Source organism: Macaca thibetana, chromosome 18 (assembly GCF_024542745.1).
Source record: "Macaca thibetana thibetana isolate TM-01 chromosome 18, ASM2454274v1, whole genome shotgun sequence".
NCBI lineage: Eukaryota > Metazoa > Chordata > Mammalia > Primates > Cercopithecidae > Macaca > Macaca thibetana.
This window is the reverse complement of record NC_065595.1, coordinates 31,799,844-31,826,516: the sequence shown is the minus strand read 5'-3', so window position 1 is coordinate 31,826,516 and position 26,673 is coordinate 31,799,844. Positions and strand designations below refer to the sequence as shown.

The 26,673-nt window shown below is 51.0% G+C and overlaps 1 protein-coding gene across 7 annotated transcripts in view; it reads left to right on the top strand.

Annotated features, from left to right (window-relative positions):
- The window catches only part of CTIF (cap binding complex dependent translation initiation factor), a 336,841-nt gene that overhangs the window by 288,081 nt on the left and 22,087 nt on the right, over window positions 1–26,673 (top strand). For all 7 annotated transcript variants that reach the window (XM_050768157.1, XM_050768155.1, XM_050768154.1 and 4 more), the window contains one exon: window positions 2,003–2,158. In XM_050768157.1, coding sequence (XP_050624114.1) covers window positions 2,003–2,158 — 156 coding nt within the window. The remainder of the gene's footprint in view (window positions 1–2,002; window positions 2,159–26,673) is intronic.

Sequence of the window (26,673 nt, the reverse complement as noted above, 5' to 3'; positions counted from 1 at the left end):
AAGGACAAAAAATGTTTGGTCTCCAGAGCAGGCTGACGTCAGTCTGAATCCCAGCCCTGCCATTGGCTCATAGTCACGGGCAAGTTACACAACTTCTCTATCCTCAGATTCTCCGTCTATAAAATGGGGCAGTAATAGGACCTGCTTTATAGGACCATCGGGATAACTATGTAAAATACCACAGTTAATGCCCTTGGCTCGGTGTCTGGCTCACCAGTAGCAGCTGCTGCTGCTACTGTATTGCGTATAAATATAGACATCAAAATAGTTATAGATACACACACAAGTATATACTTCTTTGTAACTGATGAGACTCTGGTCATTATAAGCTGTGGCCTAGGCTCATCCAGAGCTGGCACTGCAGGGCTTCTCAGCCAGTCCCTGACCTGCCACCTGAGGAGACCAAGGCACCTCTAGATGGCACCTTCATCACTCACAAGGGACAGATGTTAACCAAGTCATCTCTGAGGGCCTTCCATCTCTGGCGATGCTGAGATTCTGGTGTCAAGGATGCTGGGCTGAAGTCAGCAGTGGTGAGGGGGACTGGGCTGTGGGAATGGTCTGAGTCACATTCTACAACCTGTCTTCACATATTCTATTTTGGTGGTGGCACAGTCACCCAAACCAAGAATCTTGGCGTCATCTTGGACTCTCCCCTTTCCATCACCCCTTACAACCCACCACTTAGCAAGTACTATTGCCTTTCACAATGTCTCTTGTGTCACTCCTGTATTGGTCTGCTATTGAGACTGAACAAACAACCATAAAAATCTCAGTGGCACACAGCAGTAAACGTGCATTTAGATGATGTGTGTGCAGATTGGTTGGGGGTCACCTGACTTAGGCTAGACTAAGGCGAGGCCCTGTCACACATGTTGCCCATCTTCTTCCTGGGACCATCAGGCCAGCCCAGAGAGAGTCTTCTTAGGATGACAGAAGAAACATGAAAGTCAACGTAAATATTTAGGGCCTCACATCAGAACTGGCACACCATCACTCCTGCCTCATTCTGTTGGCCAAAGCAAGACATATGGCCAAAACCAAAGACAAGAGGTAGGGGAAATATCTTTCTGAATATTATTTAAGCTACCCCAGATTCTTACCGTTCAGCTGTCAGAGCACTGAGGTTTTAATTTCATCCTGCCTGGACACTTGCAGTGGCCTCCTGCTTGGTCTCCACCCCTTAGCTGTTTTAACCTTTCTGTTGAGCACTGGTATGACTGTGGTATTTCATGGTTCCATCCCCAAAACCTTCCCTAGCAACCGTCCCATGAAACCCAGCTCCTTGGCTTTTTATACCTTCTTCTCTTATATCACAGTGATGAGTGAATATGTCTTATCTTAGCTCCTGGTGCAGAGCCTGGCACACAATGGGGCAATAATATTTTTTTAAAGGATGAATGAATGAATGAATGAATGAATGAATGAATGAATACCTCTAATTTTCCTACTGTCCTCTAGGCCCCTTGAGGGAGGGGCTGTAGCTGTGTAGCCCAGTGCTGGAGCGCTAGCCCACATGGCCCTCTGTTGCCATTGCTGATGATGTGTGGGTAGGCAGTGTTCTGGTTACCCCCAGCCTACCACGCAGAGGGCATGACTTGGGGGTTAGCAAAGGAAGATGGGTTAGCCACAGGGAGTTAAGTGCAAAAGTGCTGAGTCTGGGGAGGGTGTCACCTCCCGTTCTACCTCATCCTCCCACATCAGCATTGCTGTCCGTGAAGGAGGTCTAGCAGGTCCGTGACTAGCAGGTCTGGGCAATGCCCAGAGGCAAGGAAGCTGTGTCCCCAACCTGGGGACACCTGAAAAAGAGGTGTTGTGGCCACAGGTCAGGGTGGTCCTAGCCACAGAGAGTGCAATCATGCACCCCCATCCTCATTTAAGACATGGGGTTTGCCTGCTGCCCAGGAGCAGCCCCTAGACAACAGATGCTCTGCACAGCGGGGAGGCACCCGGGCCCCTCCCCAGCCCCAGGAGGCTGACGCAGTCTCTCATGCCTCCACAGAAGGACTTCACGGTGCGCGAGGAGCTGCAGCAGCAGGACGTGGAGCGCTGGCTGGGCTTCATCACCTTCCTGTGCGAGGTCTTCGGCACCATGCGCAGCAGCACGGGCGAGCCCTTCCGCGTGCTCGTGTGCCCCATCTATACCTGCCTCAGGGAGGTAAGAGACCCGCTGCCTGTGCCGCCTGCGCAGCCGGACAGTGCCAGGGCTGGAATGTGTCTCAGATACCCGGACAAAGCTATGAGGGTGGACTCACTTAGAAAGGGACCCATCCCGGCCAGGCACAGTAGCTCACACCTGTAATCCCAGCACTTTGGGAGGCTGAGGCAGGTGGATCACCTGAGGTCAGGAGATCGAGACCATCCTGGCCAACGCGATGAAACCCCATCTCGACTAAAAATACCAAAATTAGCCGGGCTGGTGGTGGGTGCCTCTAATGCCAGCTACTCGGGAGTCTGAGGCAGGAGAATTGCTTGAACCTGGGAGGCGGAGGCTGCAGTGAGCCGAGATCACGCCATTGCACTCCAGCTTGGGCGACACAGCAAGACTCTGTCTCCAAAAAAAAAAAAAAAAGAAAGGGCCCCATCCTTCAGCAAAGAGATGCACAACAGCAGGCGCTTCTGCTCCCCAAAGCCAGGTCTTTCTTTGTTGGGTTTACATAAAGGGAACCAGCACCCCCTTCCCCCGCGGGGTGTTGTGAACTCAGGCCTCAGCCATTTCCAATCTGGAGCACTGGCTGCAGAGGGGGGCCTATGGTAAGTGTCTCAATGAGCAGTCTTGGAATTGGATTGGATTGGTTCGCCACTGGATTATTTATGCTATGAAAACATGTTTTCTTCTAAATTTCATCTGAAAAAGAAGGAAATAAGAATGACCAAGGAACTTTTGAGAAGCAGGAATTCACCAGGTGCTTGCGCTGCCAGATATTGTTTACTCACTTTCTACACCCCTCTGGCTGCTGTCAGGGGAGAGAATTGAAAGGGGGCAAAAGTGGAAGCTGGAAGCTGAGTGGGGCTGCTTAGGCTGCCCAGCACAAGGTTGGTGTCTTGGAAGACAGCCTCAGAGTGAGGGCGAAGAGCGCGTTTAGGCTCTAGTTGTATTTCTGAGTTACAGCCAGCAGGACTCAGTAATGTGAGATGGAGGAAAGGGAGGAGGGGACATGGACTCCCCATTTACCAGCTTGGTGGCCCCATTTTCTGAGATGGAGGATGCTGGATAAGAAATCGAATGGGGATGAAAAGCAAGAGTCAGTTATGTTTGAGTTGCCTGTTAGCTGTCCGTAGGGAACTGCCCGGAGGTTGGCCGGGTGGAAGGGTCTAGAGATCCTGAAGAGGTCACGCATGCAGATAGGGGATGGAGGGTTCTGTGAAGTATCAGTATGCACCTGGTGCTCAAAGCTGGGGACCGGATGGAACCATGCAGGAAGAGAGTATAAATGGAGAGGCAGAGGAAGGGGGCGTGTAAGAACCCTCACAGCAGCCCTTCACTGGGACCTGGGCGCCTCCCCCGTGTTGTACCCTCCCACTGCCGGCAGGCCTCTGCTGGGGCTACCGGGACACAAGGGAACAGCCTCCTAAGATCAAAGGACCAGGACAGAAAAGTGTCCTGGGTTTGGCAACAAGCAGGTCACGGGCCCTGGGTGTCAATGGAGGTGAGGACACGAGTGTGGACAAGTCTTTGGAGAAGTTTTTCTGTGAATGGCAGCAGGGAAGGGGAGCTGTGGGGTCAAGGGGCATCTTTGTGTTTTTGAAAGAAAGACGATATAACAGAGCAATTTAAGAGAAGGGAGGGAGTGTATTTATAAGTGTTTTTGAAGCATCCGTGTATAGAACAATAGCATGCTCATTCCAGACTAGCACAGAGCACACAGTTGTCTCTCGGGTGCTTTGTAAACCTGTGAGCCTCTGCCACTCCATGTACCCAAACCACATTTCTTAACAAATGCACTTGAAATCAGATTTGTTTCACAGATTCAGACAATGGCCTCTCCTGACTTTATTTCATCCTCAAAGTGCCTTGAGCTCAGAATGCAGCTCCATGAGGGCCGGCAGCTCAGCTTTTTGCACCCTTTGGAATGACTTGAAGGCAGCCTCATGGAGGCTAGGAGCGGGCCTACATGGCCTCTTGGGTCCTCCCATCCTTGCCTGCATTGCCCTGTGCCCTGGACAACCCACCTCGAGACAGGGAGCAGCACTGTTCTAGGGCGGTGACCTGAATTGCCCCAACACTTTTCCTCTGCGTGATCTGGACACCTCCTGGTGTTGTTGTCACCTGCTCCTCCGAGAGGGAGGCAAGGCTATAGCCGAGCGCTAGCCCTGGCTGCTGGGACAGTTTTAACACCGCCTGAGGTAGTACAAACGTTCCAGTGTGAGATCCGGAAGGTGCCAGGAGATGTGTGCAGACAAGAACAAAGAGCCACGCCTAACACACACTTGTTGGATGCTTTCAACTTTTCGGGCCAGTTTGACAAACACAGACCCATCCCATGCTCATGGTAAACTTGAAGAATAAATAAATCACCTATGGCCTTCTCCAGTTTGTAAAAGAAGAGGGCAGGGCCCCATGTACCAAGCTAGCTAGGGCTGGGCTGTGGCAGGGTTCAGATCCTGGCTCTGTTGTTCGTCAACTGCACCACGTTACGGAGCGTTTACCTGCTCTGAGTTTCGGCTTCTTCACCTGCAAACGGTGCTCATGCTGCTTTCTCTGCAAGGTGCAGGGAGGGTGGCGAGGCGTGGAGAGACAGCTAAGCGCACTAGGGACAATGAGGCCAGAGGCTGGAAGGAGGTGCCCAGAGCACAGCAACTGGCAGAGAGCTGGTTGTCATCTAGGTTGATGGGGCCTAGGGGCTGAGCACACGCCTAATCTTAAAGGGCTACTTGGGCTGAGTGTCCTGCCCAGGGACACACAGCTGGCCCATGCCAGAGCTGGTCTGGAGCTCCTGAACTCCAGGTAGGGCTCTTTCCAGGAGAAATCTTGGCTTCCCTAAAACTGGGCCATAAGAAAAGATGGGGACTTAAGGGGTACCCTACGGATCTTATCAATCCTTGTGAACAGCCTGTTGCCTTTCCCAGCTCCGTGGGGGCCCCTGAATTCTTCAAGTCATTTGCTGCCTCATAACCAGGCTTGACCTACATCCCTAAAGCAGGTTGAGCCGGCTTATGGAAGTTTCCAGAGCCAAAGGCACTGCTGCAGCCACCTCCATGCTGGAAAAGCTTAGGCTTTCCCCCTGGGGCCATGTAGATGTCTGACCCCAAATCCACAGCACCCACTTTGCCCTGAGATCCGCTCCACTCCCAGAACCACCCCCAGGCCCACATTTCCAGCTGCCCACTATGCCTCTCCCAGGTCATCCCTCAGGCCCCTCCAACAGGATGTGGCCAGAACTGCACCCCAAAGCCCCTGCTCAGTGCAGCTGTCATGCAGGCCTCCACCCATGCTGCCTGCCTCCCTGCGGCCAGGCAGCAGCCCCGGAACCCATGCGATTGCCTTTCCTCAGTCAAGTCACTCACTCCATCCCCTGCGTCTGCACCCCCAGGGCAGTGCTTTCCTTGCTACTTCTGAGTAAAACACAAACCCACAGGCCATCTCCAAGTGAAGGGTCTTGCTGAGGACCAACCTAAGGGAGAGATGAAAGTCCTCACCATCCAGTCCGTCTGGGGGTCCTTGTGCTCACAGAGGCCCCCTTCATTCTGAGGTCCAAGCTCACTTGGTCCCCATGCTCCTTTAGATTAAGCACGTGCTCAGTCCCCAGGCGCCTCAGCCTGGAGGACACCCAGCTCTCTGGGAGTCCCTGGGGACATCCTTTCACACCCTGACCTCATCAAATTAACCATTCTTTAAGTTACTCAAGCTTGAAATTTGGAGTCATCTCTGCCTCTCTGTCTTCCTGTCCCTGACACTTCTTCCTAGGCCCAGCTTAAAGTCACCTTTTCTGTGTAGCCCCCGCTCAGCACACCAACAGCTTCCTCCTGAGGGAACTGGAAGTGCCCTCCATCCTTACTGCTCCATCCTCACCCCAGCCTCTTCACATTGCGTTGTAGCAGTGTTCAGTGACGGTAACAGTGCATCTCACGGCATGGACGCCTCCATCTAAATCGAGTGCCTCGTGTGTTCTTTTCTCTTTTAACTCAGACAGCACTCTGAAGATTATCATCCCCATTTTTCAGAGGAGAGCAAAGAGGTCAGGCAACTTGCTCAGGGCCACACAGCCACCAAGTGGTAGAATCAATCCTGGAATCCAGATCTGACCGCCCCATTTCCCTGCCTTGCAGGCAGAGCAGGAGCTACTCTGTTTGTCTTCTTGGTCCATAACTCAGCACCTATATGGTAGGAACCCAGTAGATCTTGGTGGAATTGATTCCATTTTTGCCCTAACTAACATACCAATCAGAGATCCTTCTTCCAGAGATGAAGAAGAATTTTCAATGTGTGCTTTTATTGTGTAAGAACAAATAGTGTCTGCCAAGGTGGTTTTCAGAGTGATTGAAGAAGATTATTGGTCATCTGTAGCTGCAGGAGTCTCCTTGCTCTGCTATTTACAACTCATATTTGCTTAGCAAGCTCTTTTTTTATTTTTTAAATATTTTTAAATTTCTATTTTTAATTTTACTGTGGTAAGGATACTGAACATGAGATCTACCCTCGTCACAGGTTTCTAAGGGTACAATACAGTATTGTATCCATAGCCATAATGTTGTGCAGATCTCTAGAACATATGCATCTTGCATAACTGAAACTTTCACCCATTGATTAGCGACTCCCCATCTGCACCTCCCCCTAGCCTCTGGCACTGGCAACCACTATTCATTGCTTTTTTGAATTTGACTCTTTTAGATACCTAATGTAAATGGAATTATGCAGTATTTGTTCTTCTGTGACTGGCTTATTTCATTTAGTAATGTCTTCAGAGTTCATCCATGTTGTTGTATATTGCAGTTTCCTTCTTTGTAAAGGCTGAATAGTATTCCATCGTATGTATATACCACTTTAAAATATTTTTCTTGGTGTGTAATATTTTTACATATTTATAGGGTACATGTGATATTTTGTTACATGCATAGAATGTGTAATGATCAGGTCAGGGAATTTAGGATATCCATCACCTCGAGTATTTATCATTTCTATGTCTTGGGGACATTTCAAGTCCTCTCTTCTAGCTATTTTGAAATATACAATACATTGTTGTTAACTGTAGCCACCCTACTCTGCTATCAAACATTAGAACTGATTCCTTCTATCTGTATGTTTGTACCCATTAACCAACCGCTCTTCATCTCCCCACCCCCACCCCCAACACACACATACACATCGTTGTATCTATTTATCTGCTGATGGACATTTGGGTTGTTTCCATGTCTTGCCTCATTGTGAATAGAGCTGCAATGAATGTGAGAGTGCTAATATCTCTTCAAAATCCTGATTTCAGCTCTTTTGGATAAATACTCAGAAGCGGGATTGCTAGATCATATGGCAGCTCTATTTTTAAGTTTTTGAGGAACCTCCATATTGTTTTCCACAGCAGATGCACCATTTTGCATTTCTACCAACAGTGTACAAGGGTTCTAATTTCACTACATCCTTACCAGCTTGTCTTTTGTTTTTTTGCTCACAGCCATTCTAACAGGTATGAGGTGATATCTCATTGTGGCTTTAATTAATTTGCATTCCCTGATGATTAATGACATTGAGCATCTTTTCATACACCTGCTGGCCATTTTCCATGTCTTCTTTGAAGAAAGGTCTATTCCAATTCTTAGCCTAGTTTTAAATTGAGTTATTAGGTTTTTTGCCATTGAGTTTTAGGAGTTCCTTATACATTTTGGACATTAACTCTTTATCAGATGTATGGTTTGCAAATATTTTCTCGTATTCTATACTTTGTCTCTCTCTGCTGATTATTTCCTTTGCTGTGCAGAAGCTTTTTAGTTTGATGCAATCCCACTTGTCTATTTTTGCTTTTGTTGCCTGTGCTTTTGGAGTCATATCCAAAAAAAAAAAGTGTACAGACCAACGTCAAGATGCTTTTTCTTTATGTTTTCTTCTAGTAGTTTTACAGTTTCAGGTCTTATATTTAAGTCTTCAATTCATTTTGAGTTGATTTTTGTGTATGGTATGAAATAAGAGTATAATTTCTTCTTTGTGTGAATATCCAGTCTTCCCAACACCATTTATTGAAGAGACTGTCTTTTCCCCATTGTGTGTTCTTGGCACCTTTGTTGAAGATCAGTTGACTGTAATTGTGTGGATTTATTTCTCCACTCTCTATTTTGTTTCATTGGTCTCTATGCCTGTTTTCATGCCAGTACCATACTGTTTTAATTGCTGTAGTTTTAGGATACATTTTGAAATTAGGAAGTGTGATTGCCACCAGCTTTGTTCTTCTTCACTCAAGATTGCTTTGGCTATTTGGGCTCTTTTATATTTCCAAGTGAATCTTAGAATTGTTTTCTATATTTCTGTTTTTAAAATGCCCTTGGGATTTTGATAGGGATTGCATGGAATCTGCAGATTGCTTTGAATAGTGTGAACATTTTCACAATATTAAATCTTCCAATCAAAGATCAGGAACAACACAAGGATCCCCAATCTTACCACTTCTATTCAACATAGTACTGGAAATCCTAGCCAGAGCAATTAGACAAGAAAAGGAAATAAAAAGCATCCAAATCTGAAAGGATGACATAAAATTGTCTCTGTTTGTAGATGACATGATCTTGTTTATAGAAAATCCTAAAGACTCCACACACACACACACACACACACACAAAATAAAACTGTTAGAACTAATAAATGAATTCAGTAAATTTGCCAAAAACATAATCAACATATGAAAATCCTTTCTATTTCTGTACACTATCTGAAGAGGAAATTGGGAAAATAATCTTACAATCGCATCAAAAAGAAATACTTAGGAATAGACTTAACCAAAGAAGTAAAAAACTTATATACTGAAAACTATAATATATTATTTAAGACATGAAAAAAGACACAAACAAATGGAAAAACATCCCATGAACATTTTATAATAGCATTCTAAGGACCCCTTTCTCCCGGCCCGGTCCTCAGCCTAACTGTGACTGTGAAGGCTGCACACACAGGAGGGGTGCAATTATTGTTTATGGCCTGAGCAAAGGGTGTCATCTTCCCATCTCAGCTGGTACCTCTGAGCCGACCTGCCAGATTGTGGGTCTGGCTTGTCTAGAGCCTTCATTCCCCGACCCTACAATGCTCTCCACCTCCTCCGCCTCTCCGTGCCTCTGTGACCCCATGGTGTTGGAGGCTCTTCTAGGTTATCACTGAATGCCTCTCTCTGAGCCCCTTACTGAAAGTCCTTGGTTGAAAATTTCTCTGGCAGGGAAATTTTCTTTTCCCTCTTTTGTTTGTTTGTTTTTTGTTTTTTGTTTGTTTGAGACAGAGTTTCACTCTTGTCGTCTAGACTGGAGCGCAGTGGTGCAATCTCTGCTCACTGCAACCTTCATCTCCTAGGTTCAAGCAATTCTTCTGCCTCAGCCTCCCAAGGAGCTGGGATTACAGGCGTCCGCCACCAAGCCCAGCTAATTTTTATATTTTTGGTAGAGATGGGGTTTTGCCATGTTGGCCAGGCTGGTCTCAAACTCCTGACCTCAGGTGATCCACCCACCTCAGCCTTCCAAAGTGCTGAGATTACAGGCGTGAGCCACTGCGCCCGGCTACGCAGGGGTATTTTCAACAAAGTTCTATGCGTCTGTTTTCCTCCACTTCTTCTCATCCTCTCTCTCCCCTGAACATCCCACCTTTCTTCTCTCCATCCAATCACCCCAGCTCATCCCTGCCCATAATTCCAACCCTCCTGTCTCTTTGGAGTCCAGCAGCCATAGCCAGAGGTCAGGAGTGGAGTAAAGGAGGAAGGCAGGGTGCTTTCTGCCAGGAATCTCCCATCTCTCTGTACCCACCTCCTGACCCCCACCCACCTCTCCCTCTGGTTGCCCCTGGCTCTCCTCCCCTCCAGGCCCCAGAAATCCCATCTGCCCCTCCCTGCCCTTTCCAAAGGAAGGGCAGGGAGAGGGCAGGTGCCTCTGAGGGTTGTCTCTGAGGGGCGCCCCCAAGGGACATAACTGGCTGGGCTCCTGGAGGAGGTGGGCAGGCACAGGCCAGGGAGGAGAACGCAGAGGCCAGCAAGTCAGGCTTCTCAGGAAATGAAATTGCTCTGTGCAACAATGAGAGAGCCACTTTTTAAACTTTTTGCGTGAGTGTGCATTCAATTGCTCACATTGTTTTGGCTCCAGGGGAAATCTGACCTCGGAAAAGGCTGAGATGAAGCGGGTGTGGGTGGAGAGCCTCTGCTATTTCACAGGACTGAGAGAGTCAAGCAACACATTCTTCAGAGGCACCTTTCCAGGCGGACCATTCCTCCTTTCCCAAGAGCAGGGCATTCGGCTGCCCAGCAGAGGCCAGGGCAGGACCCACTTTGGCCAGAAGTGACCAAGATAGTCTGTTCCCCCGGGGTAACAATGAACTCTGACGGGGAGCAAAGATTTGCTGACTGAATCCATGGGAAATTATCTTCAACCCTGCACCTTGAGAAGCGTTTACTACATTACAAATTATCAGACCCCTTCTTCAACCAATTAAACCAAACTTCCTGAAAATGTAAGCTTTCAGGGATATGTAAGCTTTCCAAATGATTCTAATGTCCAACCAAGGTTAAGGAACATAGTCTCAGCATCCTGGGTGCATCCAGTGAGCATCCACTGACCAGCCAAACACCCTTGGGTGAGGGGCACAGCCTTAGGAGCCAGAGAGACCTGAGTTTGAATCCCAGCTGTGCCACTTACTAGCCGTGGGACTTTACCCTAATTCTTCCATCTTTTGAAACCTCAATTTTCTTATCTGTAGCATAGGAATGAGAATAATACTCACCCTGTGGCTTTGTTTTCAGGCTTAAAATAAGCGAGGTGTTTCTGTAAGGCAAGTGGCCTATGACAGCCTTGCAGGGAACCGTCAGTTTGTGTGTTGCTGTTGAATACAAACCGTGTTCCAGGCATTGCCCAAGAGAAGAATCGCAACACAGTCAGCCCCAGAAAGTGAGGTCCATTCTCCCAACTGGGCATCCAAGGCCTCCATAAGCAAACACAACCCCTCTCTCCAGCCAAACTACTCCACTTGTATTTCCATAGGTGGCCTCGCATTCCTCCCACCATGAGAACAATCTTTCTCCTCTTCTTGCCTGGCTCTTGCCCACCTTCAGGGCCGGGCTCACTTCCCACCTCCTCCCCACCCTGCCTGGATTCGTTCCTCTTACAACATCCTATAGAACTAATGTCCACACGGGGCTGTCAACGTGTGTCTCCAGATATGCTCCTTGCCAGGTGGCTGTATTAATGCCTCGTGACCCTTTCTTGGTTGCTTTTAAATCATTTCAGTCTTTCGTTGCTACCTGGGGGCGGGCTAGGTCTCATCTCTCATGGAACCCTGGCTGCATGTTGCCCTGGAGTCTGTGCTCATTCAACAAGCAATGATTTAGTTTGAGACAATGCTTCTTATTGAACTGCAAAGTTTCCTAGTAGTACCAGAAGGAGGGATATAAGTTGTGATCCTTCAGCAAAGAGCTTGCAATCCTCCTGAAATTAAGCAGCCATGAACACTTATGATGAATTGGGAGCTGGATGAATGTGGGGAAATGGAATGGGGAGAGGGGTGGGGAGCCGCCGAGGACAAAGGGCAGGGGAGCTGGGGCTTAAGGGAAAGTGGATTGTGGACAGGCATGGTGGAAACAGGGAAAGCCTCCAGGAAGGAGCCTTTGAGCCAAGGCATGGGGGCCAGAATAAGCATGGCCCATCTGGGTGGTAAAGAGAGGGTCTGATGAGCGAGCCATGGCCAGCTCCAGCTCTCACCAGAGGTGTTCTAGCGAATGCAGGATGACTCCAAGAACCTCTGAAAGGTTTTAAGCCACAAAGCAACACCATGGAAGGAACAAAGGAGTGTTTCTTTATTCATTCAACAAACAATGAGAAAAATGCTACTTCCTTATTAAACTGAAAAGTCTGCTGGACACATTTCTTGCTGGAAATGTGCTGAGATAACAAAGTCAACTAAATCTGGAGCAGTCTCTAGCCAGAGGAGCCCACGGATAGCTCAGTGCCCGGAGGAGTGCAGTGCTCCAAATAAAGTGTGGGCAGGAGAGGGAACGTGGGAGCCCAGATGGCGGAGGAGGCAAGGAGGCTGGAGGTCCGCCTCAAAGGGCATCCCAGCAGAGAGCAACTCCCCAGCTCCTGGTTGCCTTTAAATTTATTCTGACTGTAACCGTCAAACAAAAAGACTTAGCAGGAGGTGAAGGGCTAGAATGAAGCTTGAAAAATCAGGAGAACCTTTCTCCATGAACAGTTTATTCCAGCCCTAATCTTAGGCACAGACCCCGCCTGGAATGTTCCTCTGAGAATGTAGCCTCCCTACGGCAGGTACCCAGCCCCTGGGCACTGGCTTAGCATCGGAGTCCCTGCAGGGCCAGCAGCTGCTGCTATGAATACCCCAGCTTAAGCGACCATTCCTGTAACCTCCGCTGAAATAACTCCCCACCCGCTTTGTCCCCTCCAGAGCTTTCGTTCCCCTCTTCTGCTCAGCACACACAGTGAAGTTAACTCAGCGGGGTGACGCCGACCTGCCCAGACCCCCACGCCCCAAACGTACACACATAAACACACAGAAGCAGCCCCATCTGAAGCTGCCCGGATCCTTGACCTCCTCAAGATAGAACTGGAGTCTCCCACCCACCCCACCTCCACTCCCGACCCTCTCCCCAGCCCCCACCCTTTGACTGTTCTGCTTCTTTAGCCAGACTCTGCAAACTGAAATGTGAAATTTGAAGCCAGTGTTCCCCTTAGCAACCATGGTAACACAGGATCTGATAGAGAGCCTAGAGTTATAAAAATACCAGCTTCCACCAGACACTGGTTTCCAAAGGGAAACCAGTCTCCAAGCCAGAACCGTTTTTAAACAGTCTTAAAACTCAAGAGATTTCTAAACCGATCTCAACATGGCTCAGGAGGACATCTCTTTAAGCCTGTTTTGGAAGGTGGTGTGGGTGCAAGCTTTGGGTATTTTCTCTAAAATACAGAGATTCAGAATGCATGTGCTCACGGGGGAATTAACTAGCCTTATGAAGGGTATATAGCAGGGAGCAGTTTTCCTAATAAACATCAACTATTTGGCATTTTTTCATAGTTAGATTGAGCTGCCCTGCTGACCCCCAGTGAAACCTTCCTTCCAGTTCCCTCCCGGGGAGTCCTCATCTCCATCCATCCTCCTAATGAGGGAGAGAGAATGATTTCGCCTATCTCCCCTTGCTTGAAAACAATTTAAATTCACAGTCATTTTCCAGCCGGAATTCTACTTTAAGACTGAGGTAGGGAGGTAAGAGATGGTGGTGTCAAAACTTTTCTGCTCAGGATCAACCAGAAAAGTCCTGCATCCCTGTCCCCAGCCCTTTCTCTTCCCAGGGACGCCTCCTCGGGCATGGGCCCAGCACGAGCTATAAATCCCTGGTCTCTGCGTTGTTCTCTGCAGAGGGCACAAGCCTGATGAGTGGGGGCAGTGAGGGCAGTAGGGGGACTCTCCCCAGGGGAGGGGCGCCTCCCCAGCCCCCAACCCCCAGCCCTGCCTTCACAGCCCTGGGCGGCTTGCCCTCCCACCTCCTTCCCCCGCCTGCTCCTCCTCCTTCCTCTTATCTCCTGGGGCCATGCCTTGTAATTTTGAAAAATCTTCTGACTCGGTAATTAATGTCTGAACTTCAAGAGGCCCCTGCTATCTGCAGAGCTGAGCTGAAGGTGGGAGGGGACCAGCAGCTGCTGACGGCTTGGAGGAGGGAGGGTGTGCAGGGTTTTTTTCTAAGCTGCTGAATGGACGGAACTGTGGAGGAGAGAATCGTACCTTGCCGGAGTTGTGGGTACAGGATTATATGTACACAGGCACAAGCATCCGTCTAGATTTTTAAATCCTTTGGGGTAGTCCTTTAGCGTTAAAATCACACAGTCGGATGCCCTCCTGCTCACACACCCTCACTCTCCCTTAGCAGTTTCCCAGCAGGTGGATGGCAGCAAACACTAGGGGAGCCCGGCTGGGGGACTTTCTGAGTGCAGGTCTGGTTAGGAGGATTGGTTGGGAGGGAGGGAGAGCGACTTACACATTTCGAAGATCATAAACCAGGCACTGGGGTTGCAAAAAATGGCCATCGGTTACTTCAGATAACTCAGAAGACAAAAAATAAGCCTGCCTGTTTCCCACCTGCAAGGAGGATGGAGGCAACTCTGCGGACGTCTGCACTGCCCCCGACCCCCGTGCCTCCCAGAGTGTGCCCCCACCCTGCCCAGCCTCCGTGCTCCAGCACAGGTGCCCTCCATCTAGCAGCTGGGGTGCCGAGTACTGGACCCGCTGCTAGGCCCTGAGCATAAGTACACCGGGGTCCCTGTCCTCACAGAGCTGCTGTCTCCTGGGGAGGGAAGAAGCAAATGGTGCCCTGCACTAAAAGCCAGGAGTGAATAAAGCACACACAACTCTCCAGGACCCGCGCGGATCTTTCTCCAACCCGCTCCAGCTCTCAGGACCTGTAGCTCAAATTAGCATTGATGATATCCACCTGCTGCCGTTCTTGCCTTCAGATGTGAATGATGTTTAGGGAACTAACTTTTCTCCTCCTTTCTGTCCACCTCAAGACAGAGCTAGACTCCAGTTCCTTCTTGATGGCTCTGCTCTCATTGCCACCAGCACTGAACTGTAAGTCCGAGTGTGGGCTGGGCCAGGCCTTGTGAGAAAGAACTCCAGGATGGGCCTTCTCTTGTAGCCAGGAAGAGGAGGGGAATGCTGGAGGAAGAAGGTGGGTTTCAGAGGCAGACAGTCTCCTGCAGCTTACCCTCTCTGGCCCTCGGGTAGATGTGTTAATTATTTTTGTTTGTTTTTTTTTTGTTTTGAGACAGAGTCTCGCTCTGTCGCCCACACTGGAGTGCATTGACGTGATCTCGGCTCACTACAACCTCTGCCTCCCAGGTTCAAAGATTCTCCTGCCTCAGCCTCCCGAGCAGCTGAGATTACAGGAGCCCGCCACCACGCCCAGCTAATTTTTGTATTTTTAGTAGTGACAGGGTTTCACCATGTTGGCCAGGCTGATCTCGAACTCCTGACCTCAGGTGATCCGTCCACCTTGGCCTCCCAAGGTGCTGGGATTACAGGCATGAGCCACCACACCTGGCCAGATTTGTTCATTGTAAATTGACTTCCTCCCTTCCCTGTAGCTCACTGTCTGAGAGGCACACCACCCCTGAAAAACAAAGACATGAAATAAAAGGAGGGGTTCACAGCATATTTTATATTGTGTAAACTGAAGTGCTTCTTACTGGGAAAACATGTGGAGGAACACAAGGCTCAGGGCCGTGGAGCACTCTCTGGGTGAAGGCCCTTCTTCTAGGTGCCTGTCCAGGGCTCTGCTCAGATGTCAGTTTCTCAGACCATCCCTGACCACACCCCAGCCCGTCCCCAGCCTGACTGCCTTCTCTTCATTGCCCTGCTAGTGCCTGGCTTGGAGTTTTCTTTGTTAATCGCTTATTCTCTGTCTCTCAGCTAGCATGGAAACTCTCTCAAGGCAGGGCACGTGTCTATTCACAGCTGTATCCCTGTGCCTAGAACAGTGCCTGGTATATAGCAGGTCCTCAATAGACATGTATTGACTGAATTAAGGAAGTAGAGTGCATAGACTGAGCAAAGCCAGAGACAACAGTCAGCCCTTCTAGAATTCATCTTGAATGATTTCTCGGAGGAGATAAATCCAGGACCCTTGAAGGGGCAATGTGAGTAGAATGGAGTGGGTGGGAAAGGACACCCACAGTCACAGACCTTGAGGATGACAGAAACCCTTTAGCCCTTGACAATTACAGTAGAATTCGTCTATGGAGCAACATGTCCAGTAACAATATAACATGAGCCACATGTGTAATTTTACATGGTCTAGTAGCCACATTTTAAAAAACTGAAAAGGGAACAGGTGAAATTAATGTTATGCTGTCTAATATATCCAAATAATCACCATTTTACATGTAATCAATATTAAAAAGTACCAGTTAGATATTTTTTATGTTTTTCTCTTTTGGTACGAAGTCTTTGAAATCCAGTCTGTATTTTACACTGAAAGCAGCTCTCGATTTGGACTCAGGCACATGTGAAGTACCCAAGACCACATGTGGCCGGTGGCTGTTATGTTGGACAGGGCGGTCTGGAGGTGGCTTCTGGAATCCTCAGGCTTTTGGAGCAGTTCTGGATCCCTAAAGTATCAAAAGTCTCAAAAGTACTTTTCATAGCCTCTCACGGCACCAGGTAGCAAAGGGGCACCATGAATACTAAAGCCTCAAGCTCACAGCCAGTGTGCGTGTGGGGCTACCTGGCTGGAGAGAGCTCCCTGCAGGGTCTGGAAAACACGGTCCTTCTTTTTTTTTTTTTTTTTTGAGACAGGGTCTCCCTTTGTCACCTACGCTGGAATGTAGTGGCACAATCAGGACTCACTGCAGCCTCGACCTCCCAGGCTCAAAATGATCGGCTTACCTCAGCCCCCCAAGTTGTTGGGACTCCAGGTGTGCACCACCACCCCTGGCTAATTTTTTGTACTTTTAGTAGAGACAGGGGTTTGCCATGTGGCCCAGGCTTGTCTCGAACTCCTGGGCTCAAGCAATCCGCCCGCCTCGACCTCCCAAAGTGCTAACGAGGGGGAAAAAGTAAGAAAGAAGAAATGCATAGAAAGGGAAGAGAAGGGCTGTGGCTGGGGTGGCCAGTTGCATGACAGGGATAAGAACAGAATCCACAGATAGGGACACAGTGCTGGGCAGGGCCAGGCAGCTGCCACCCTCTCCTCACAGCAGATCAACAGAAATCGTGGCCGGGTGTGTGGAAGGCACAATTAACTCATTCTTGCATTGCCCTTTGATTACACAGGACTACGATTTCTGTAATTAAGACCTTCTCCCTTACTCAGAAGTATTGAAACATGAAAGTATTTGCTGAATCTGGTTTCCCAGGGTTAAAAGCCAGACTTAGGAAACGCAAACACACTTGTGGAAATGCAAACACACATTCAGTAACTAATTATCCTTTAATTAAGGCCAAAACCCTGCTGAAAACAATTAGCTCTGGAAATTGAACAGTAGGTACAGCTCCACTTTTTGCTAATTGTTCTTCCCTGATAGCCAGGAAGCGATGAGTCTGGGGGGCGGGGTGGTAGGGAATGAATTAGTCTGCTGCTTTTGGTCTGGACTGGACCAAGCTCTACTTTTTTTGGAAATGTTAGAGGAGAGTTTGAGGTGTGGGGAAGGGCAAAGAGGATGTGGTTTGGGCAAGGGGAGGCGAGAGGCTGCCCCAGGCTTGGACGCGTGCCATGGGAAGTCTCAGAAGCTCCTGCTGACCACACAGACGTGGCTTGCCTGGCTGGAGTGGAGGGCGTGGGCCAGGGATTAGCTGACTGGAAAGCAATTAGATGAGGCGCGGCTGGCTGGGAAAATACCTGGAATCCCAGGGCCAGAGTTGAGACTTGCTTGGCTAACGCTGCAGGCGGGAGGCCTTGTGGGGCCTGGGGAGTGGAGATGCCCACCAGTGAGGGTGGGAGGGTAGCCGGATGGGCTGCGAGTCTTGGATGCCTCTTGCTGATGCGGAGAAGTGGATGAGTACAGATTGTATGGGCTTGGGGGTCCTGCAGCCCTCTGGGAAAGAGGCCCTCTTCCTTGATCACCATTTCCTCTCTCTAAATGCCCCCACCCCCGCCCCCACCACCCTCTACCCCTCCTCAGACTCCTTGGACGTTCCTAAAGCCTGCCTAGTCCCATCAGATCATCTCACCCCTTTCCTAGGTAGGAGGATGTACATGCACAGTGTCCCCCTTCCGGGGACTTTCACATTTTGAAAGGAAGGGTAGGAAGAGAAAAATGTGTGCCCCAAAGGAACAAAAGGGTGCTTGGGATTCTGGAGGGGTAGGGAAGATCACTGGCGCCACCAGACTCTCCCCAGAAAACACCTGCATGCTTAAAAGCTTACCTAGAACCCCTGAAGCCTGGCCTCTGGATGGGGGGCTTCCCAGGTAAGAGCCCCTGCTCTAGAAGTGGAATGTTAGGTTTTCATACAGGCAAGAGGGAAGGTCTTTATTGGTCCGAGGGGCCTTCCAGATCACCCTCAAAGCAGCTGTGCAAAAGATTCCAAGTGCTGGCCCAGCACAGAGCAGGACTCTCTCAGATTCCAAAAGCCCCTGACAGCTCATTTTTTCCCCAGAAGGGACCCCAGCTCTTGCACAAACCCCTTCTCTCCCCTTCCCCCTCCCCCCCCTCCCCTTCCCCCTCCCCCTCCCCCTCTCCCTTCCCCCCCCCCTTCCCCCTCCCCTCCCCCTCCCCTCCCCCTCCCCTTCCCCCTCCCCTTTCCCCTCCCCTTCCCCCTCCCCTTCCCCCTCCCCTTCCCCTTTCCCCTTCTCTCTATAGATCAGGGTCGGCAAATGTCTTGTATGAAGGGCCAAATAGTAAATATTTTAGGCTCTGCAGGCCAAGAGGCAAAGCCGAGTTTAACCACATCCCTGTGAGGTGTAGGGCGCGAGCAGCAGCATGAAACCAGGAGAGCAAGCGCCTTGACTCTGTCTTCATAGCGGAAAAAGCAGCCGTAGACGATATGCAAATGACTGAGAGTGACTGTGTGCCAACGAAACCTTATTTATGGACACTGAGATTTGAATTTCATATAATTTGTATGTGTCACAAAATATTCTTTGATTTTTTTCCCCAACTACTGAAAAATGGAAAGAACTATTCTTAGCTCATGGGCCATAAAAAGCAGGCCGTGGCCAGATTTGGCCAGTGGACTGTAGTTCGCCGATCCCTGATCTCGCTGTGTGGTTCTCGAGTGAGAAACTCCCCTCCAGATGATTTCAATGCACATTAAGGTTTGAGAGCCACTGTCATAAAGGAGAATTTGCAGTTTTTCAGGTGATGCTGATGCTGTCACTAGGGGGGTCCCACACAGAATATGCCCAATCTAGTCTGATCTTCACCCCATTTTACAGATGGCAAAAACTGAGGCCCAGAGGCAACATACCTCTGTCATATGAGCCCAGGGAAAGTCTTCTTTGTCTCAGGATGCAGAGCTGGGTGCTATTCTATCTCTAGCCGCCTTCAGCGATCTGCCCTGCCAGCTCACACTGCCCAAGGCTCTACCGAGACACAGGAAATGTGTATGTGTCCCCCGGAGCCCGAGAGCAGCAGGGCTGCCGTGAGTCATTTCCCGTGAGTGGAGCTGGCATGTGCTGAGCCTTCCTCGTGCTGTCCGTTCACTCCCTTCTGACCACTCCAACCTGCGCTTTAGAGAAACTCCCTGCCAGCTTCCGGGAAGCAGAAAGCCCCTTCTGTGAGAAGGGAAAATGGAAAGAACCAAGATTTGCAGGTCAGACTTGCATGATTTCAAATCTCATGTTCACGGTACTATCTGGGACTTGAAACAAATTCCTTCACTTCCTTGAGCCTCAGTTTCCATCAGTAAAATGAGAAAACAGCCTTTACCTCTGCGGGCTTCCCAGAAGACCTGGAGATTTCATCTGTCCAGTGTCAGGCACACAGTAGGGAACTTTTATGGTGTCTTTATTGGCCATCCTGGCATTATGCATTAGCCACAAGGGTACCCAACCTCAACCTCAAAAGCCACAGAAAAAGGCCACCTGATCCTCCGGACGACATGTGCAGCCATGGCTGTGCTGATGGCCTTACCGAGGCAGTCACTGTCTTACGCTCCTAAGACATTGCCATTGACGATTTAGGTTGTGCTGTGCAAAGTTCATGTCCTTGGGGCCCTTGGTGGCCTTCAGGGTGTGAGAACCCTGAAATTGTATGCAGACATCTGTGAACCTGTGTAGAGGTACATTTTTCTGGGAGACGTGCAGATTTTTCATCGGGATCCTCAGAGGGATCCATGCTCCCAGGAAAGCTAAGGATCCCACATCTATAAGCACAGTGCAGAAGGGAGCACCAAACTTTCGAGGCATGTTCCTGGATCTGGGAATCAGCTCCCTGACCCCCATGAGTGGCCTTGGGCACACTGGAGATCATCTGATCTCCACCCTCCGGCATGATCCGCGACGAGGCTATGTGAGGATCAAATGGGACATGTCGGGCCAGGTGCGGAGAGGGGACTGGTGTGGGAACGGTCGGTCATTGTCCCTTCCCACCAAGCCCCCCACCCGCCCTCACCCCCGACTTGGCTGCCCCCCACTCAACCTTTGGGTTTCCTCTGCAGAGAAGCCTGCCCTGATCACCTCATCCATCCAAAGAGGGCTCTCTCCCAGCACCCTGTTTGCATTTGTCATTCTACCCATCTGCCCCCCACTGTAGGTGGCCTGGGGACAGGCACCCGGGCTGTCTGGTCCCCATGACCCCAGGCCGTCTAGCCCATGAACATTTGCTTCAGGAAGGCACAAATGCATACCCCCGCCCTAGGAGCCACTGCCTTGGAGCCCACCTACCTCCAGGCCCTACCTCCCTCCTCCCCTCTCTAAAGAGGCAGCTCTCACTGTGCTCTGGAGCATTCAGGATCCCAGCAACAAGATCAGAGTTAAAAAGTGTGTTCTGTGCTTCTCCTGGGGCTGACATGGTCCCGTCAGGTGCCCCCTGTTGAGCACAGTTAGCAGCCCCCAGAGAAGCCCTGGGCTGCCCCTCAGGGTCCCCATGCTCAGCCTGGTCTTTTTCAAGGCTTGATTCTAAGTGCTGTGTGGGTCCTGCCTGCTCTGCCTGCTCTGCCTGGAGGACAGTGGGGATCACCACTGGCCTCTAGGGGACCCCTCCACCACCCTCCTGCCCCCTAAGATGTGTATGAGGCAGACCCTCCAGCTTCTCACACCTCAACTCCAAAGGCCTGGGCAATTATGAGGCACCAGTGAGTGAGATCCCCAACCAACCCCGTCACTTCAGCACTCCAGGTCCCAACATCCCACCAGGTCCCCCCTGGGCTGCCAGCACCTGCCTTTCACCTAGAGGGGCAGGGAAGGAGGGTGAGAAGCCCCAGGAGACTGCCGTGGGTCATGCCCAAGGAAGGATTAGCCAGGCCTTCCTCCTCTACTCCTCTCCTCTTTGCCTGGTGCCGGAACAACCAGCTAGGAGTCAGGAAATCTGAGTTCTGGTGCTGGCCCTGCTGCCACCCAAGCTGTGCCTCTGGTTTCCTCCTGGGCACCGCACGTAGATGCCATCTGTGAGTGTGTCCCCTGCTTAGTCCACATCACCTGCCATCAGCCTGCTGAGAGGGCACCGGGGCCCACTGGGACACCCTGGGAAATTGTCAGCTACTAGTCCTGCATCCCTGCCCACATTTGGGCTGTTTGTCCCTTCCCATTGCATAAGGAGAGGGGAAGGGCAGGAAACTGAGGCAGCCAGGGTTTGACAATGAAGCCTGTACTGCCTGCCTGGGGGCAAAGGAGTGAGGCCTAGAGGTTACGAGCTGCCAAGGATTGGGGATCTCGTCTTGCTCCTCCTGGCTCCCATCCAAGCTGTGGGTGGGCAATGCCCAGGGGCTGTGGGTCTCCTTTCCCGGGGCTTCTCATACACACCTTGGTAACGAGAGGTACAAGAGCCTCATGGTCTGGGATCCAAATCTTCATCCCTGCGCTCACCAGAGCCCCTCCCTAGAGCCAGGGAGCACTGGTGCCTGCCTCAAAGCTTGGGGGCGAGAAGGGGGCTGTCTAAGTCCCATCAAGCACTTAGCAGGGGCCTGGCATACACTCCCACTCAGAGGACTCCGAGACCGCTGTTCATTTCACATCCGGGGTTCAAATTCTCAGTGCTGCAGGAACTCAGAGGAGGAGGAGTGGCCTGGGAGCTGGGGAGGGCTGAGGTCTGGGCTGGGGGACGTGCCTGAAGGTAGGGGTGGAAGCTATGAGCCTAGGGGTACCTGAGCCTGGGTGAGCCCAACCCAAACTGAACAAAGGCAATTTGAGCTAAGAAGAGGGTCTCAGTCATTTCTGGAGTCTCTGCCACTCCCATCCACCTGAAGAGACATTTTTCTCAGTGGTGCCCACTCTGACTGCACCAGAAACACCCAGAGATCTTACTATACAGATTCCTAGGCCCCCTCAGCCCTACATAGCCCTAAAATCAAAGAGTGAGGGCTGGGATCTGTTTCTCTCCTAGGTGGATCCAGTACAAACACAGGGCTGGGAGCTCCCCACTGTGCGCATCCCTCTCCCTGCTCCCACATGCCCTGAGCCCTGCCCGCCACCGGCCTGTCCCAGCAGCCCTGGGCAGCTGGGTGACTGCGAGGCTAAGAATCCCCCACACCCACGCCCTCCTTGGTGGGAAGGGAGTAGGGCTGTCTCTGGAACTCTGATTTGGTTTTGCTGTCCAATGCCAGAAAGGGGGCACACTCAGGAAGAGAGACTTTTAAAAACAAAGTCCGTCTTCCCTGGGGTTTTATTTTACATTGGAAAATAGAAGAACTGATTTTTTTCTACTTTTCCCCAAACTTGCTCCCTATCAGTGTCCCTAATGTAGGAAGAGTTCTCACTTCTCCAAGTGTGTAGTCTTGGCATTAATTAAAATCCAGGAACAACAGCAACAAAGCACCTGTTTGTTCTTCCTGCTTTTCTCCCAACACCCCAGTACATCAACAGCCCATCGGCTTGTGGGGGGAGACTTACGTGGGAGCTGGAGCCCACGCTGAACTTTCATCCCGAGTGAAATGTCTGTTGGACGGCAGGTACGCTGCCTTCCCAAGCCATACCCTCCTAGAGTTGAGCTTACTGGGCTGCCCACGCCTCACGTGAGCCTCTCGATGCAGTGGCCGCCTGGAAAATGTCTCACCTGGACCCTTGCACAGGCAGATCCTGGAGAAAATCTGAGGAAATATACAGATTGATTTTTGTGTGCCCCCCTGAAACAAGTCGCCTTTATAGTCACACTTCATAGAAAGCACAACACAGGCAGCATTTCCGTGCTTGAGGCTTGTAGCTCTGCACACTTGGGTGGGCTCAAAGTATATGCATTACAGCACAACCTTTGTCTCCCTCAGGGCCATCGCAGAGTTTAGTGTAGGAGCCTTCACTTAGGCACTGTGTTCACCTTTACAGCCTTCTCCAACACTTCATTTATTTGGTGGCCCCTTAACCAGAAGCATGGAGAAGTCAAGGGATTTGCCAACGGACAGGCAGCAATAGCGATTTGCCAGGGAAGGCCCCAAAACCTGTGTTGGTCACAGGCAGATTCAAGGGCAGCAGCAGCCCCCAAACTCCAGAGCTGCATCTCAGGCCCAGGCGCATCTCCCTGACACCTCCCCAGGCCTGTCCACTGGCCCCTCAAACTCTAAGTGTCCTGGTGGAACCCGTCTTCTGCTCCCCAAGCTTGCATCTCCTCCCAGCGAAGGACCCCCAGGCTGTGCCTGCTACCGCCCCAAGGCCGTCCCTGACTCACCAGCAACCCGCACCCTGCTGCCAGTCCCCAGGGTCTGTGAGCAGCAGCTCTTGCAGATTTTCTTGAGTCTGGCCACGACTTTGCTCCCCCTCCACGGCTCTGCTAGGCCATTGTCTCCTTTCCCGTGAATGACCCCACCAGCCCTCTCACTGGCTCAGCCCCTTCTGTTCTCAGCTTCACCCCGCCGCCCTCTCTCTGAGCACTCCAGGCTCACTTTTCTCCCTGCCTGTGGTGTCTTTCCCTCTCTTCCTCTCCTCACCCCACTCTCCTGGCTGTAGCTTCAAAGGTTTCTTCTCAGGAAGCTGTCCCTGAGTCTCCTCTCCTGACTCAGGTGAGAACAGTCACTGACCCGACAGCACACTCCACACTGTGCCACTCGCAGCCCACTCAGTGCTAAGAGCCACCACTGATTGAGCTCACTGTGTACCAGATACGATCCTAAACATTCCACATCATCTTCTTTAATCCTTGCAACTACCCCTGGCAGGAGGTAATATTAGTATCCCCACTTTACAGGTAAGGAAACTGAGACACAGGGGTTGCCTGTATTGCACGACATGACTAGTGGGGCGACTGAATCAGGATTAGAATCCAGGCAGTCTCGTTTTACAGCCTTAGTTCCAAATGCTGATCTGCTTGTGCAACATCTGTCTTCCCTCCTAGACTCATAAATCTATAAGGCCAGGATCTGTGCCTCCTTGTTGAATGAGTGAATGAATGAAAAGTTGTTACTACCCCCTTCAGACTCCCTGGAGAAGTTGGGTGCGGGACTCGCTTTATGTCGGGTACTCCAAGGCTTTATGTCGCTGGGGGGCTGCATCCCAGGGAACAGAGGCCAGCAGAAAGTCATGCTTTCTTTCAAATCCAGTCTTCAGGTCTTCCGAGAGGCCCAGGTGGACTCACATGCCTGTGTGAGCAGTGCGAAGAAAAGCTAGTCTAGGTAGATGCTAGACTAGACCTAGAACTAGGTAGAAGCAACAGTTGCTCCCAGGCTGGTAGTGGTCAGTCTTCTGGCTGCAGAGGTCAGAGAAAATCAGGGAAGGCTTCCTGGAGGAGGCTCCTACGGTTGGTCGTAAGGGATCTGGTCAATGGAGCCAAGATCGGAAAAGGGATGCTCAGCCGAGAGAATCGTGAGCAAAAACCAGAGGCAGCTAAGGGCAGGATGCATCCTTAGACCTGTGAACAGACGAGTTTGGGTGGATTGGAGGTCTGTGAAGGAGTCGAGATGGGAAAGCTGTAGGGCCCAGAGCAGAAGTGGCCCAGCAAGCCACCTGAATGCCAAGCTAAGCCCTCATCCCCATGCAGCCTGGTCAGTTGAACACAGTGAGAATGCACGGGTGATAACAAAATATTGACTCGCATGTTCATTCATCCAAAAAGATCATCTCAACTTAGAAAAAGAGTTGCCCGCCGGGCGCGGTGGCTCACGCCTGTAATCCCAGCACTTTGGGAGGCCGAGGCGGGCGGATCACAAGGTCAGGAGATCGAGACCACGGTGAAACCCCGTCTCTACTAAAAATACAAAAAATTAGCCGGGCGCGGTTGTGGGCGCCTGTAGTCCCAGCTACTCGGGAGGCTGAGGCAGGAGAATGGCGTGAACCCGGGAGGCGGAGCTTGCAGTGAGCCGAGATCGCGCCACTGCACTCCAGCCTGGGCTGGGCGACAGAGCGAGAATCCGTCTCAAAAAAAAAAAAAAAAAAAAAAAAAGAAAAAGAGTTGCCCATTATGAAAATGTATATTCTGCTAAGGGTAGCACTCGAAAGCCAAACAAACTTCCAGGGGCCAATTAACTTCTTATCTCCGAGTCTCTTAGACTTGGCAAAGAGTACTTACCAAATCCCTGCTGACACCCCGGGCAGCCCCAGGCCCTTTTCTCAGCCCAGGCCTGGCTGCTCCTCTGAGCACAATGCTAATTATGCCTTTAGCACAGCCCGATTCTTCTCTGAACATTAACAGAGCTTAATTGTCTCCGGCCCAGCTGTCCCTACCCAGTTGGTCCTTGGTTACTGCCTTCTGCCCAAACCCACTGCAGAACCAGTTGCACTCCTTCACCCAAAGGATAGTCCTCCAACCCAGCTCCTGCCATGCAACTTCACTCCACCCCCACCCCCACCCCAGAAGATGGGCACCTCTGTCTGGGAACTAGGCTACTGTAAGTGTTGACCCTTCTTAAATACAGCATGCCAAGATTATCATGCAGAAAAGGACATGGTTTAAGCGAAGGTTTCTTCAGAATTCCATGCTTGGTGGCAGAGGAGTGGGCCAGTGTATCCCTTTTCTAAGTCCTCCAGTGACCCTTGCTCGTTATTTATGCCCTCCCCGACTCATGCTCTGTAAAGTCTGAGGTTGGTAACAGCCCCCTACATTTAGGAGGGCACCTGGTTAACGTAGGCATCCCATAAATAATCTTCTAAGAAGCTTCTTCCCAGGCTCAGGGAACTGTAGGTTGGCATAGCCTTGCAGATAATCTTGTGCCCAATCGGTGAGCAGGCAGGGGACCCGTGGCTGGGGCAGCCCCTCGGCTCTGGTCATGGGGAGACCCTCCTTCTGAGCTGGTGGGTGGCCTCTGCGGCCATGCCCTCACTGAGCTTCCCTCTGGGACGGCAGAGAACTCAACCTGTCTGCCTAGGGCAGCGCCCTTGTGGCCCTGGCTCAGCCCAGCTCCTCCAGGGAATTGGGTGACTGGACTGTGGTTTAGTCGCCCCCAGGGAAGCTTACCCAGAGGAGGAAAGGACTGTGTCGCAAGCCAGGCCAGGCTGTCCGCCCCTGGCATGCGGCTGGGCCTGTTAGGAAATCAAGGAGACGCTCTGTCTCTTTCCAGCAGGCGCCACTTCTGTCTTGCCACTGCTTTGCTCAATTCAAGACGCTGGCTCAGGGGCCAGGCTGGCAGGCGGGCAGGCAGGCAGGCCCCTCTCCCACCGGCCCGGTGCCTGGGAAGCACTCGCTGTCGCCTCAGCCAGTGTTATCCCAGGGGTCCCGTACCTGGCTGATAAGGCCAGGCAGCTATCAGTGGCCATCTCGGGTGGGAGGGCAGGGTGGCTCTCAGGGAAGGATTCCAGACTGTTTCCTTCTGGGGCTGAGCTCCAACGCCCTTATCTCCTTTCCTGCCAGGCAGGGACTCCTCAGTGCTCACACACAAAAGAGAACTCCACCCAAGACGTACAGCCCCTACCTACTGGAAGGTGGAGGCTTTGCCTCCAGTTTCGTTAAATCTACCTGGTTCTCAGTCGCGGGCAGTAAGTG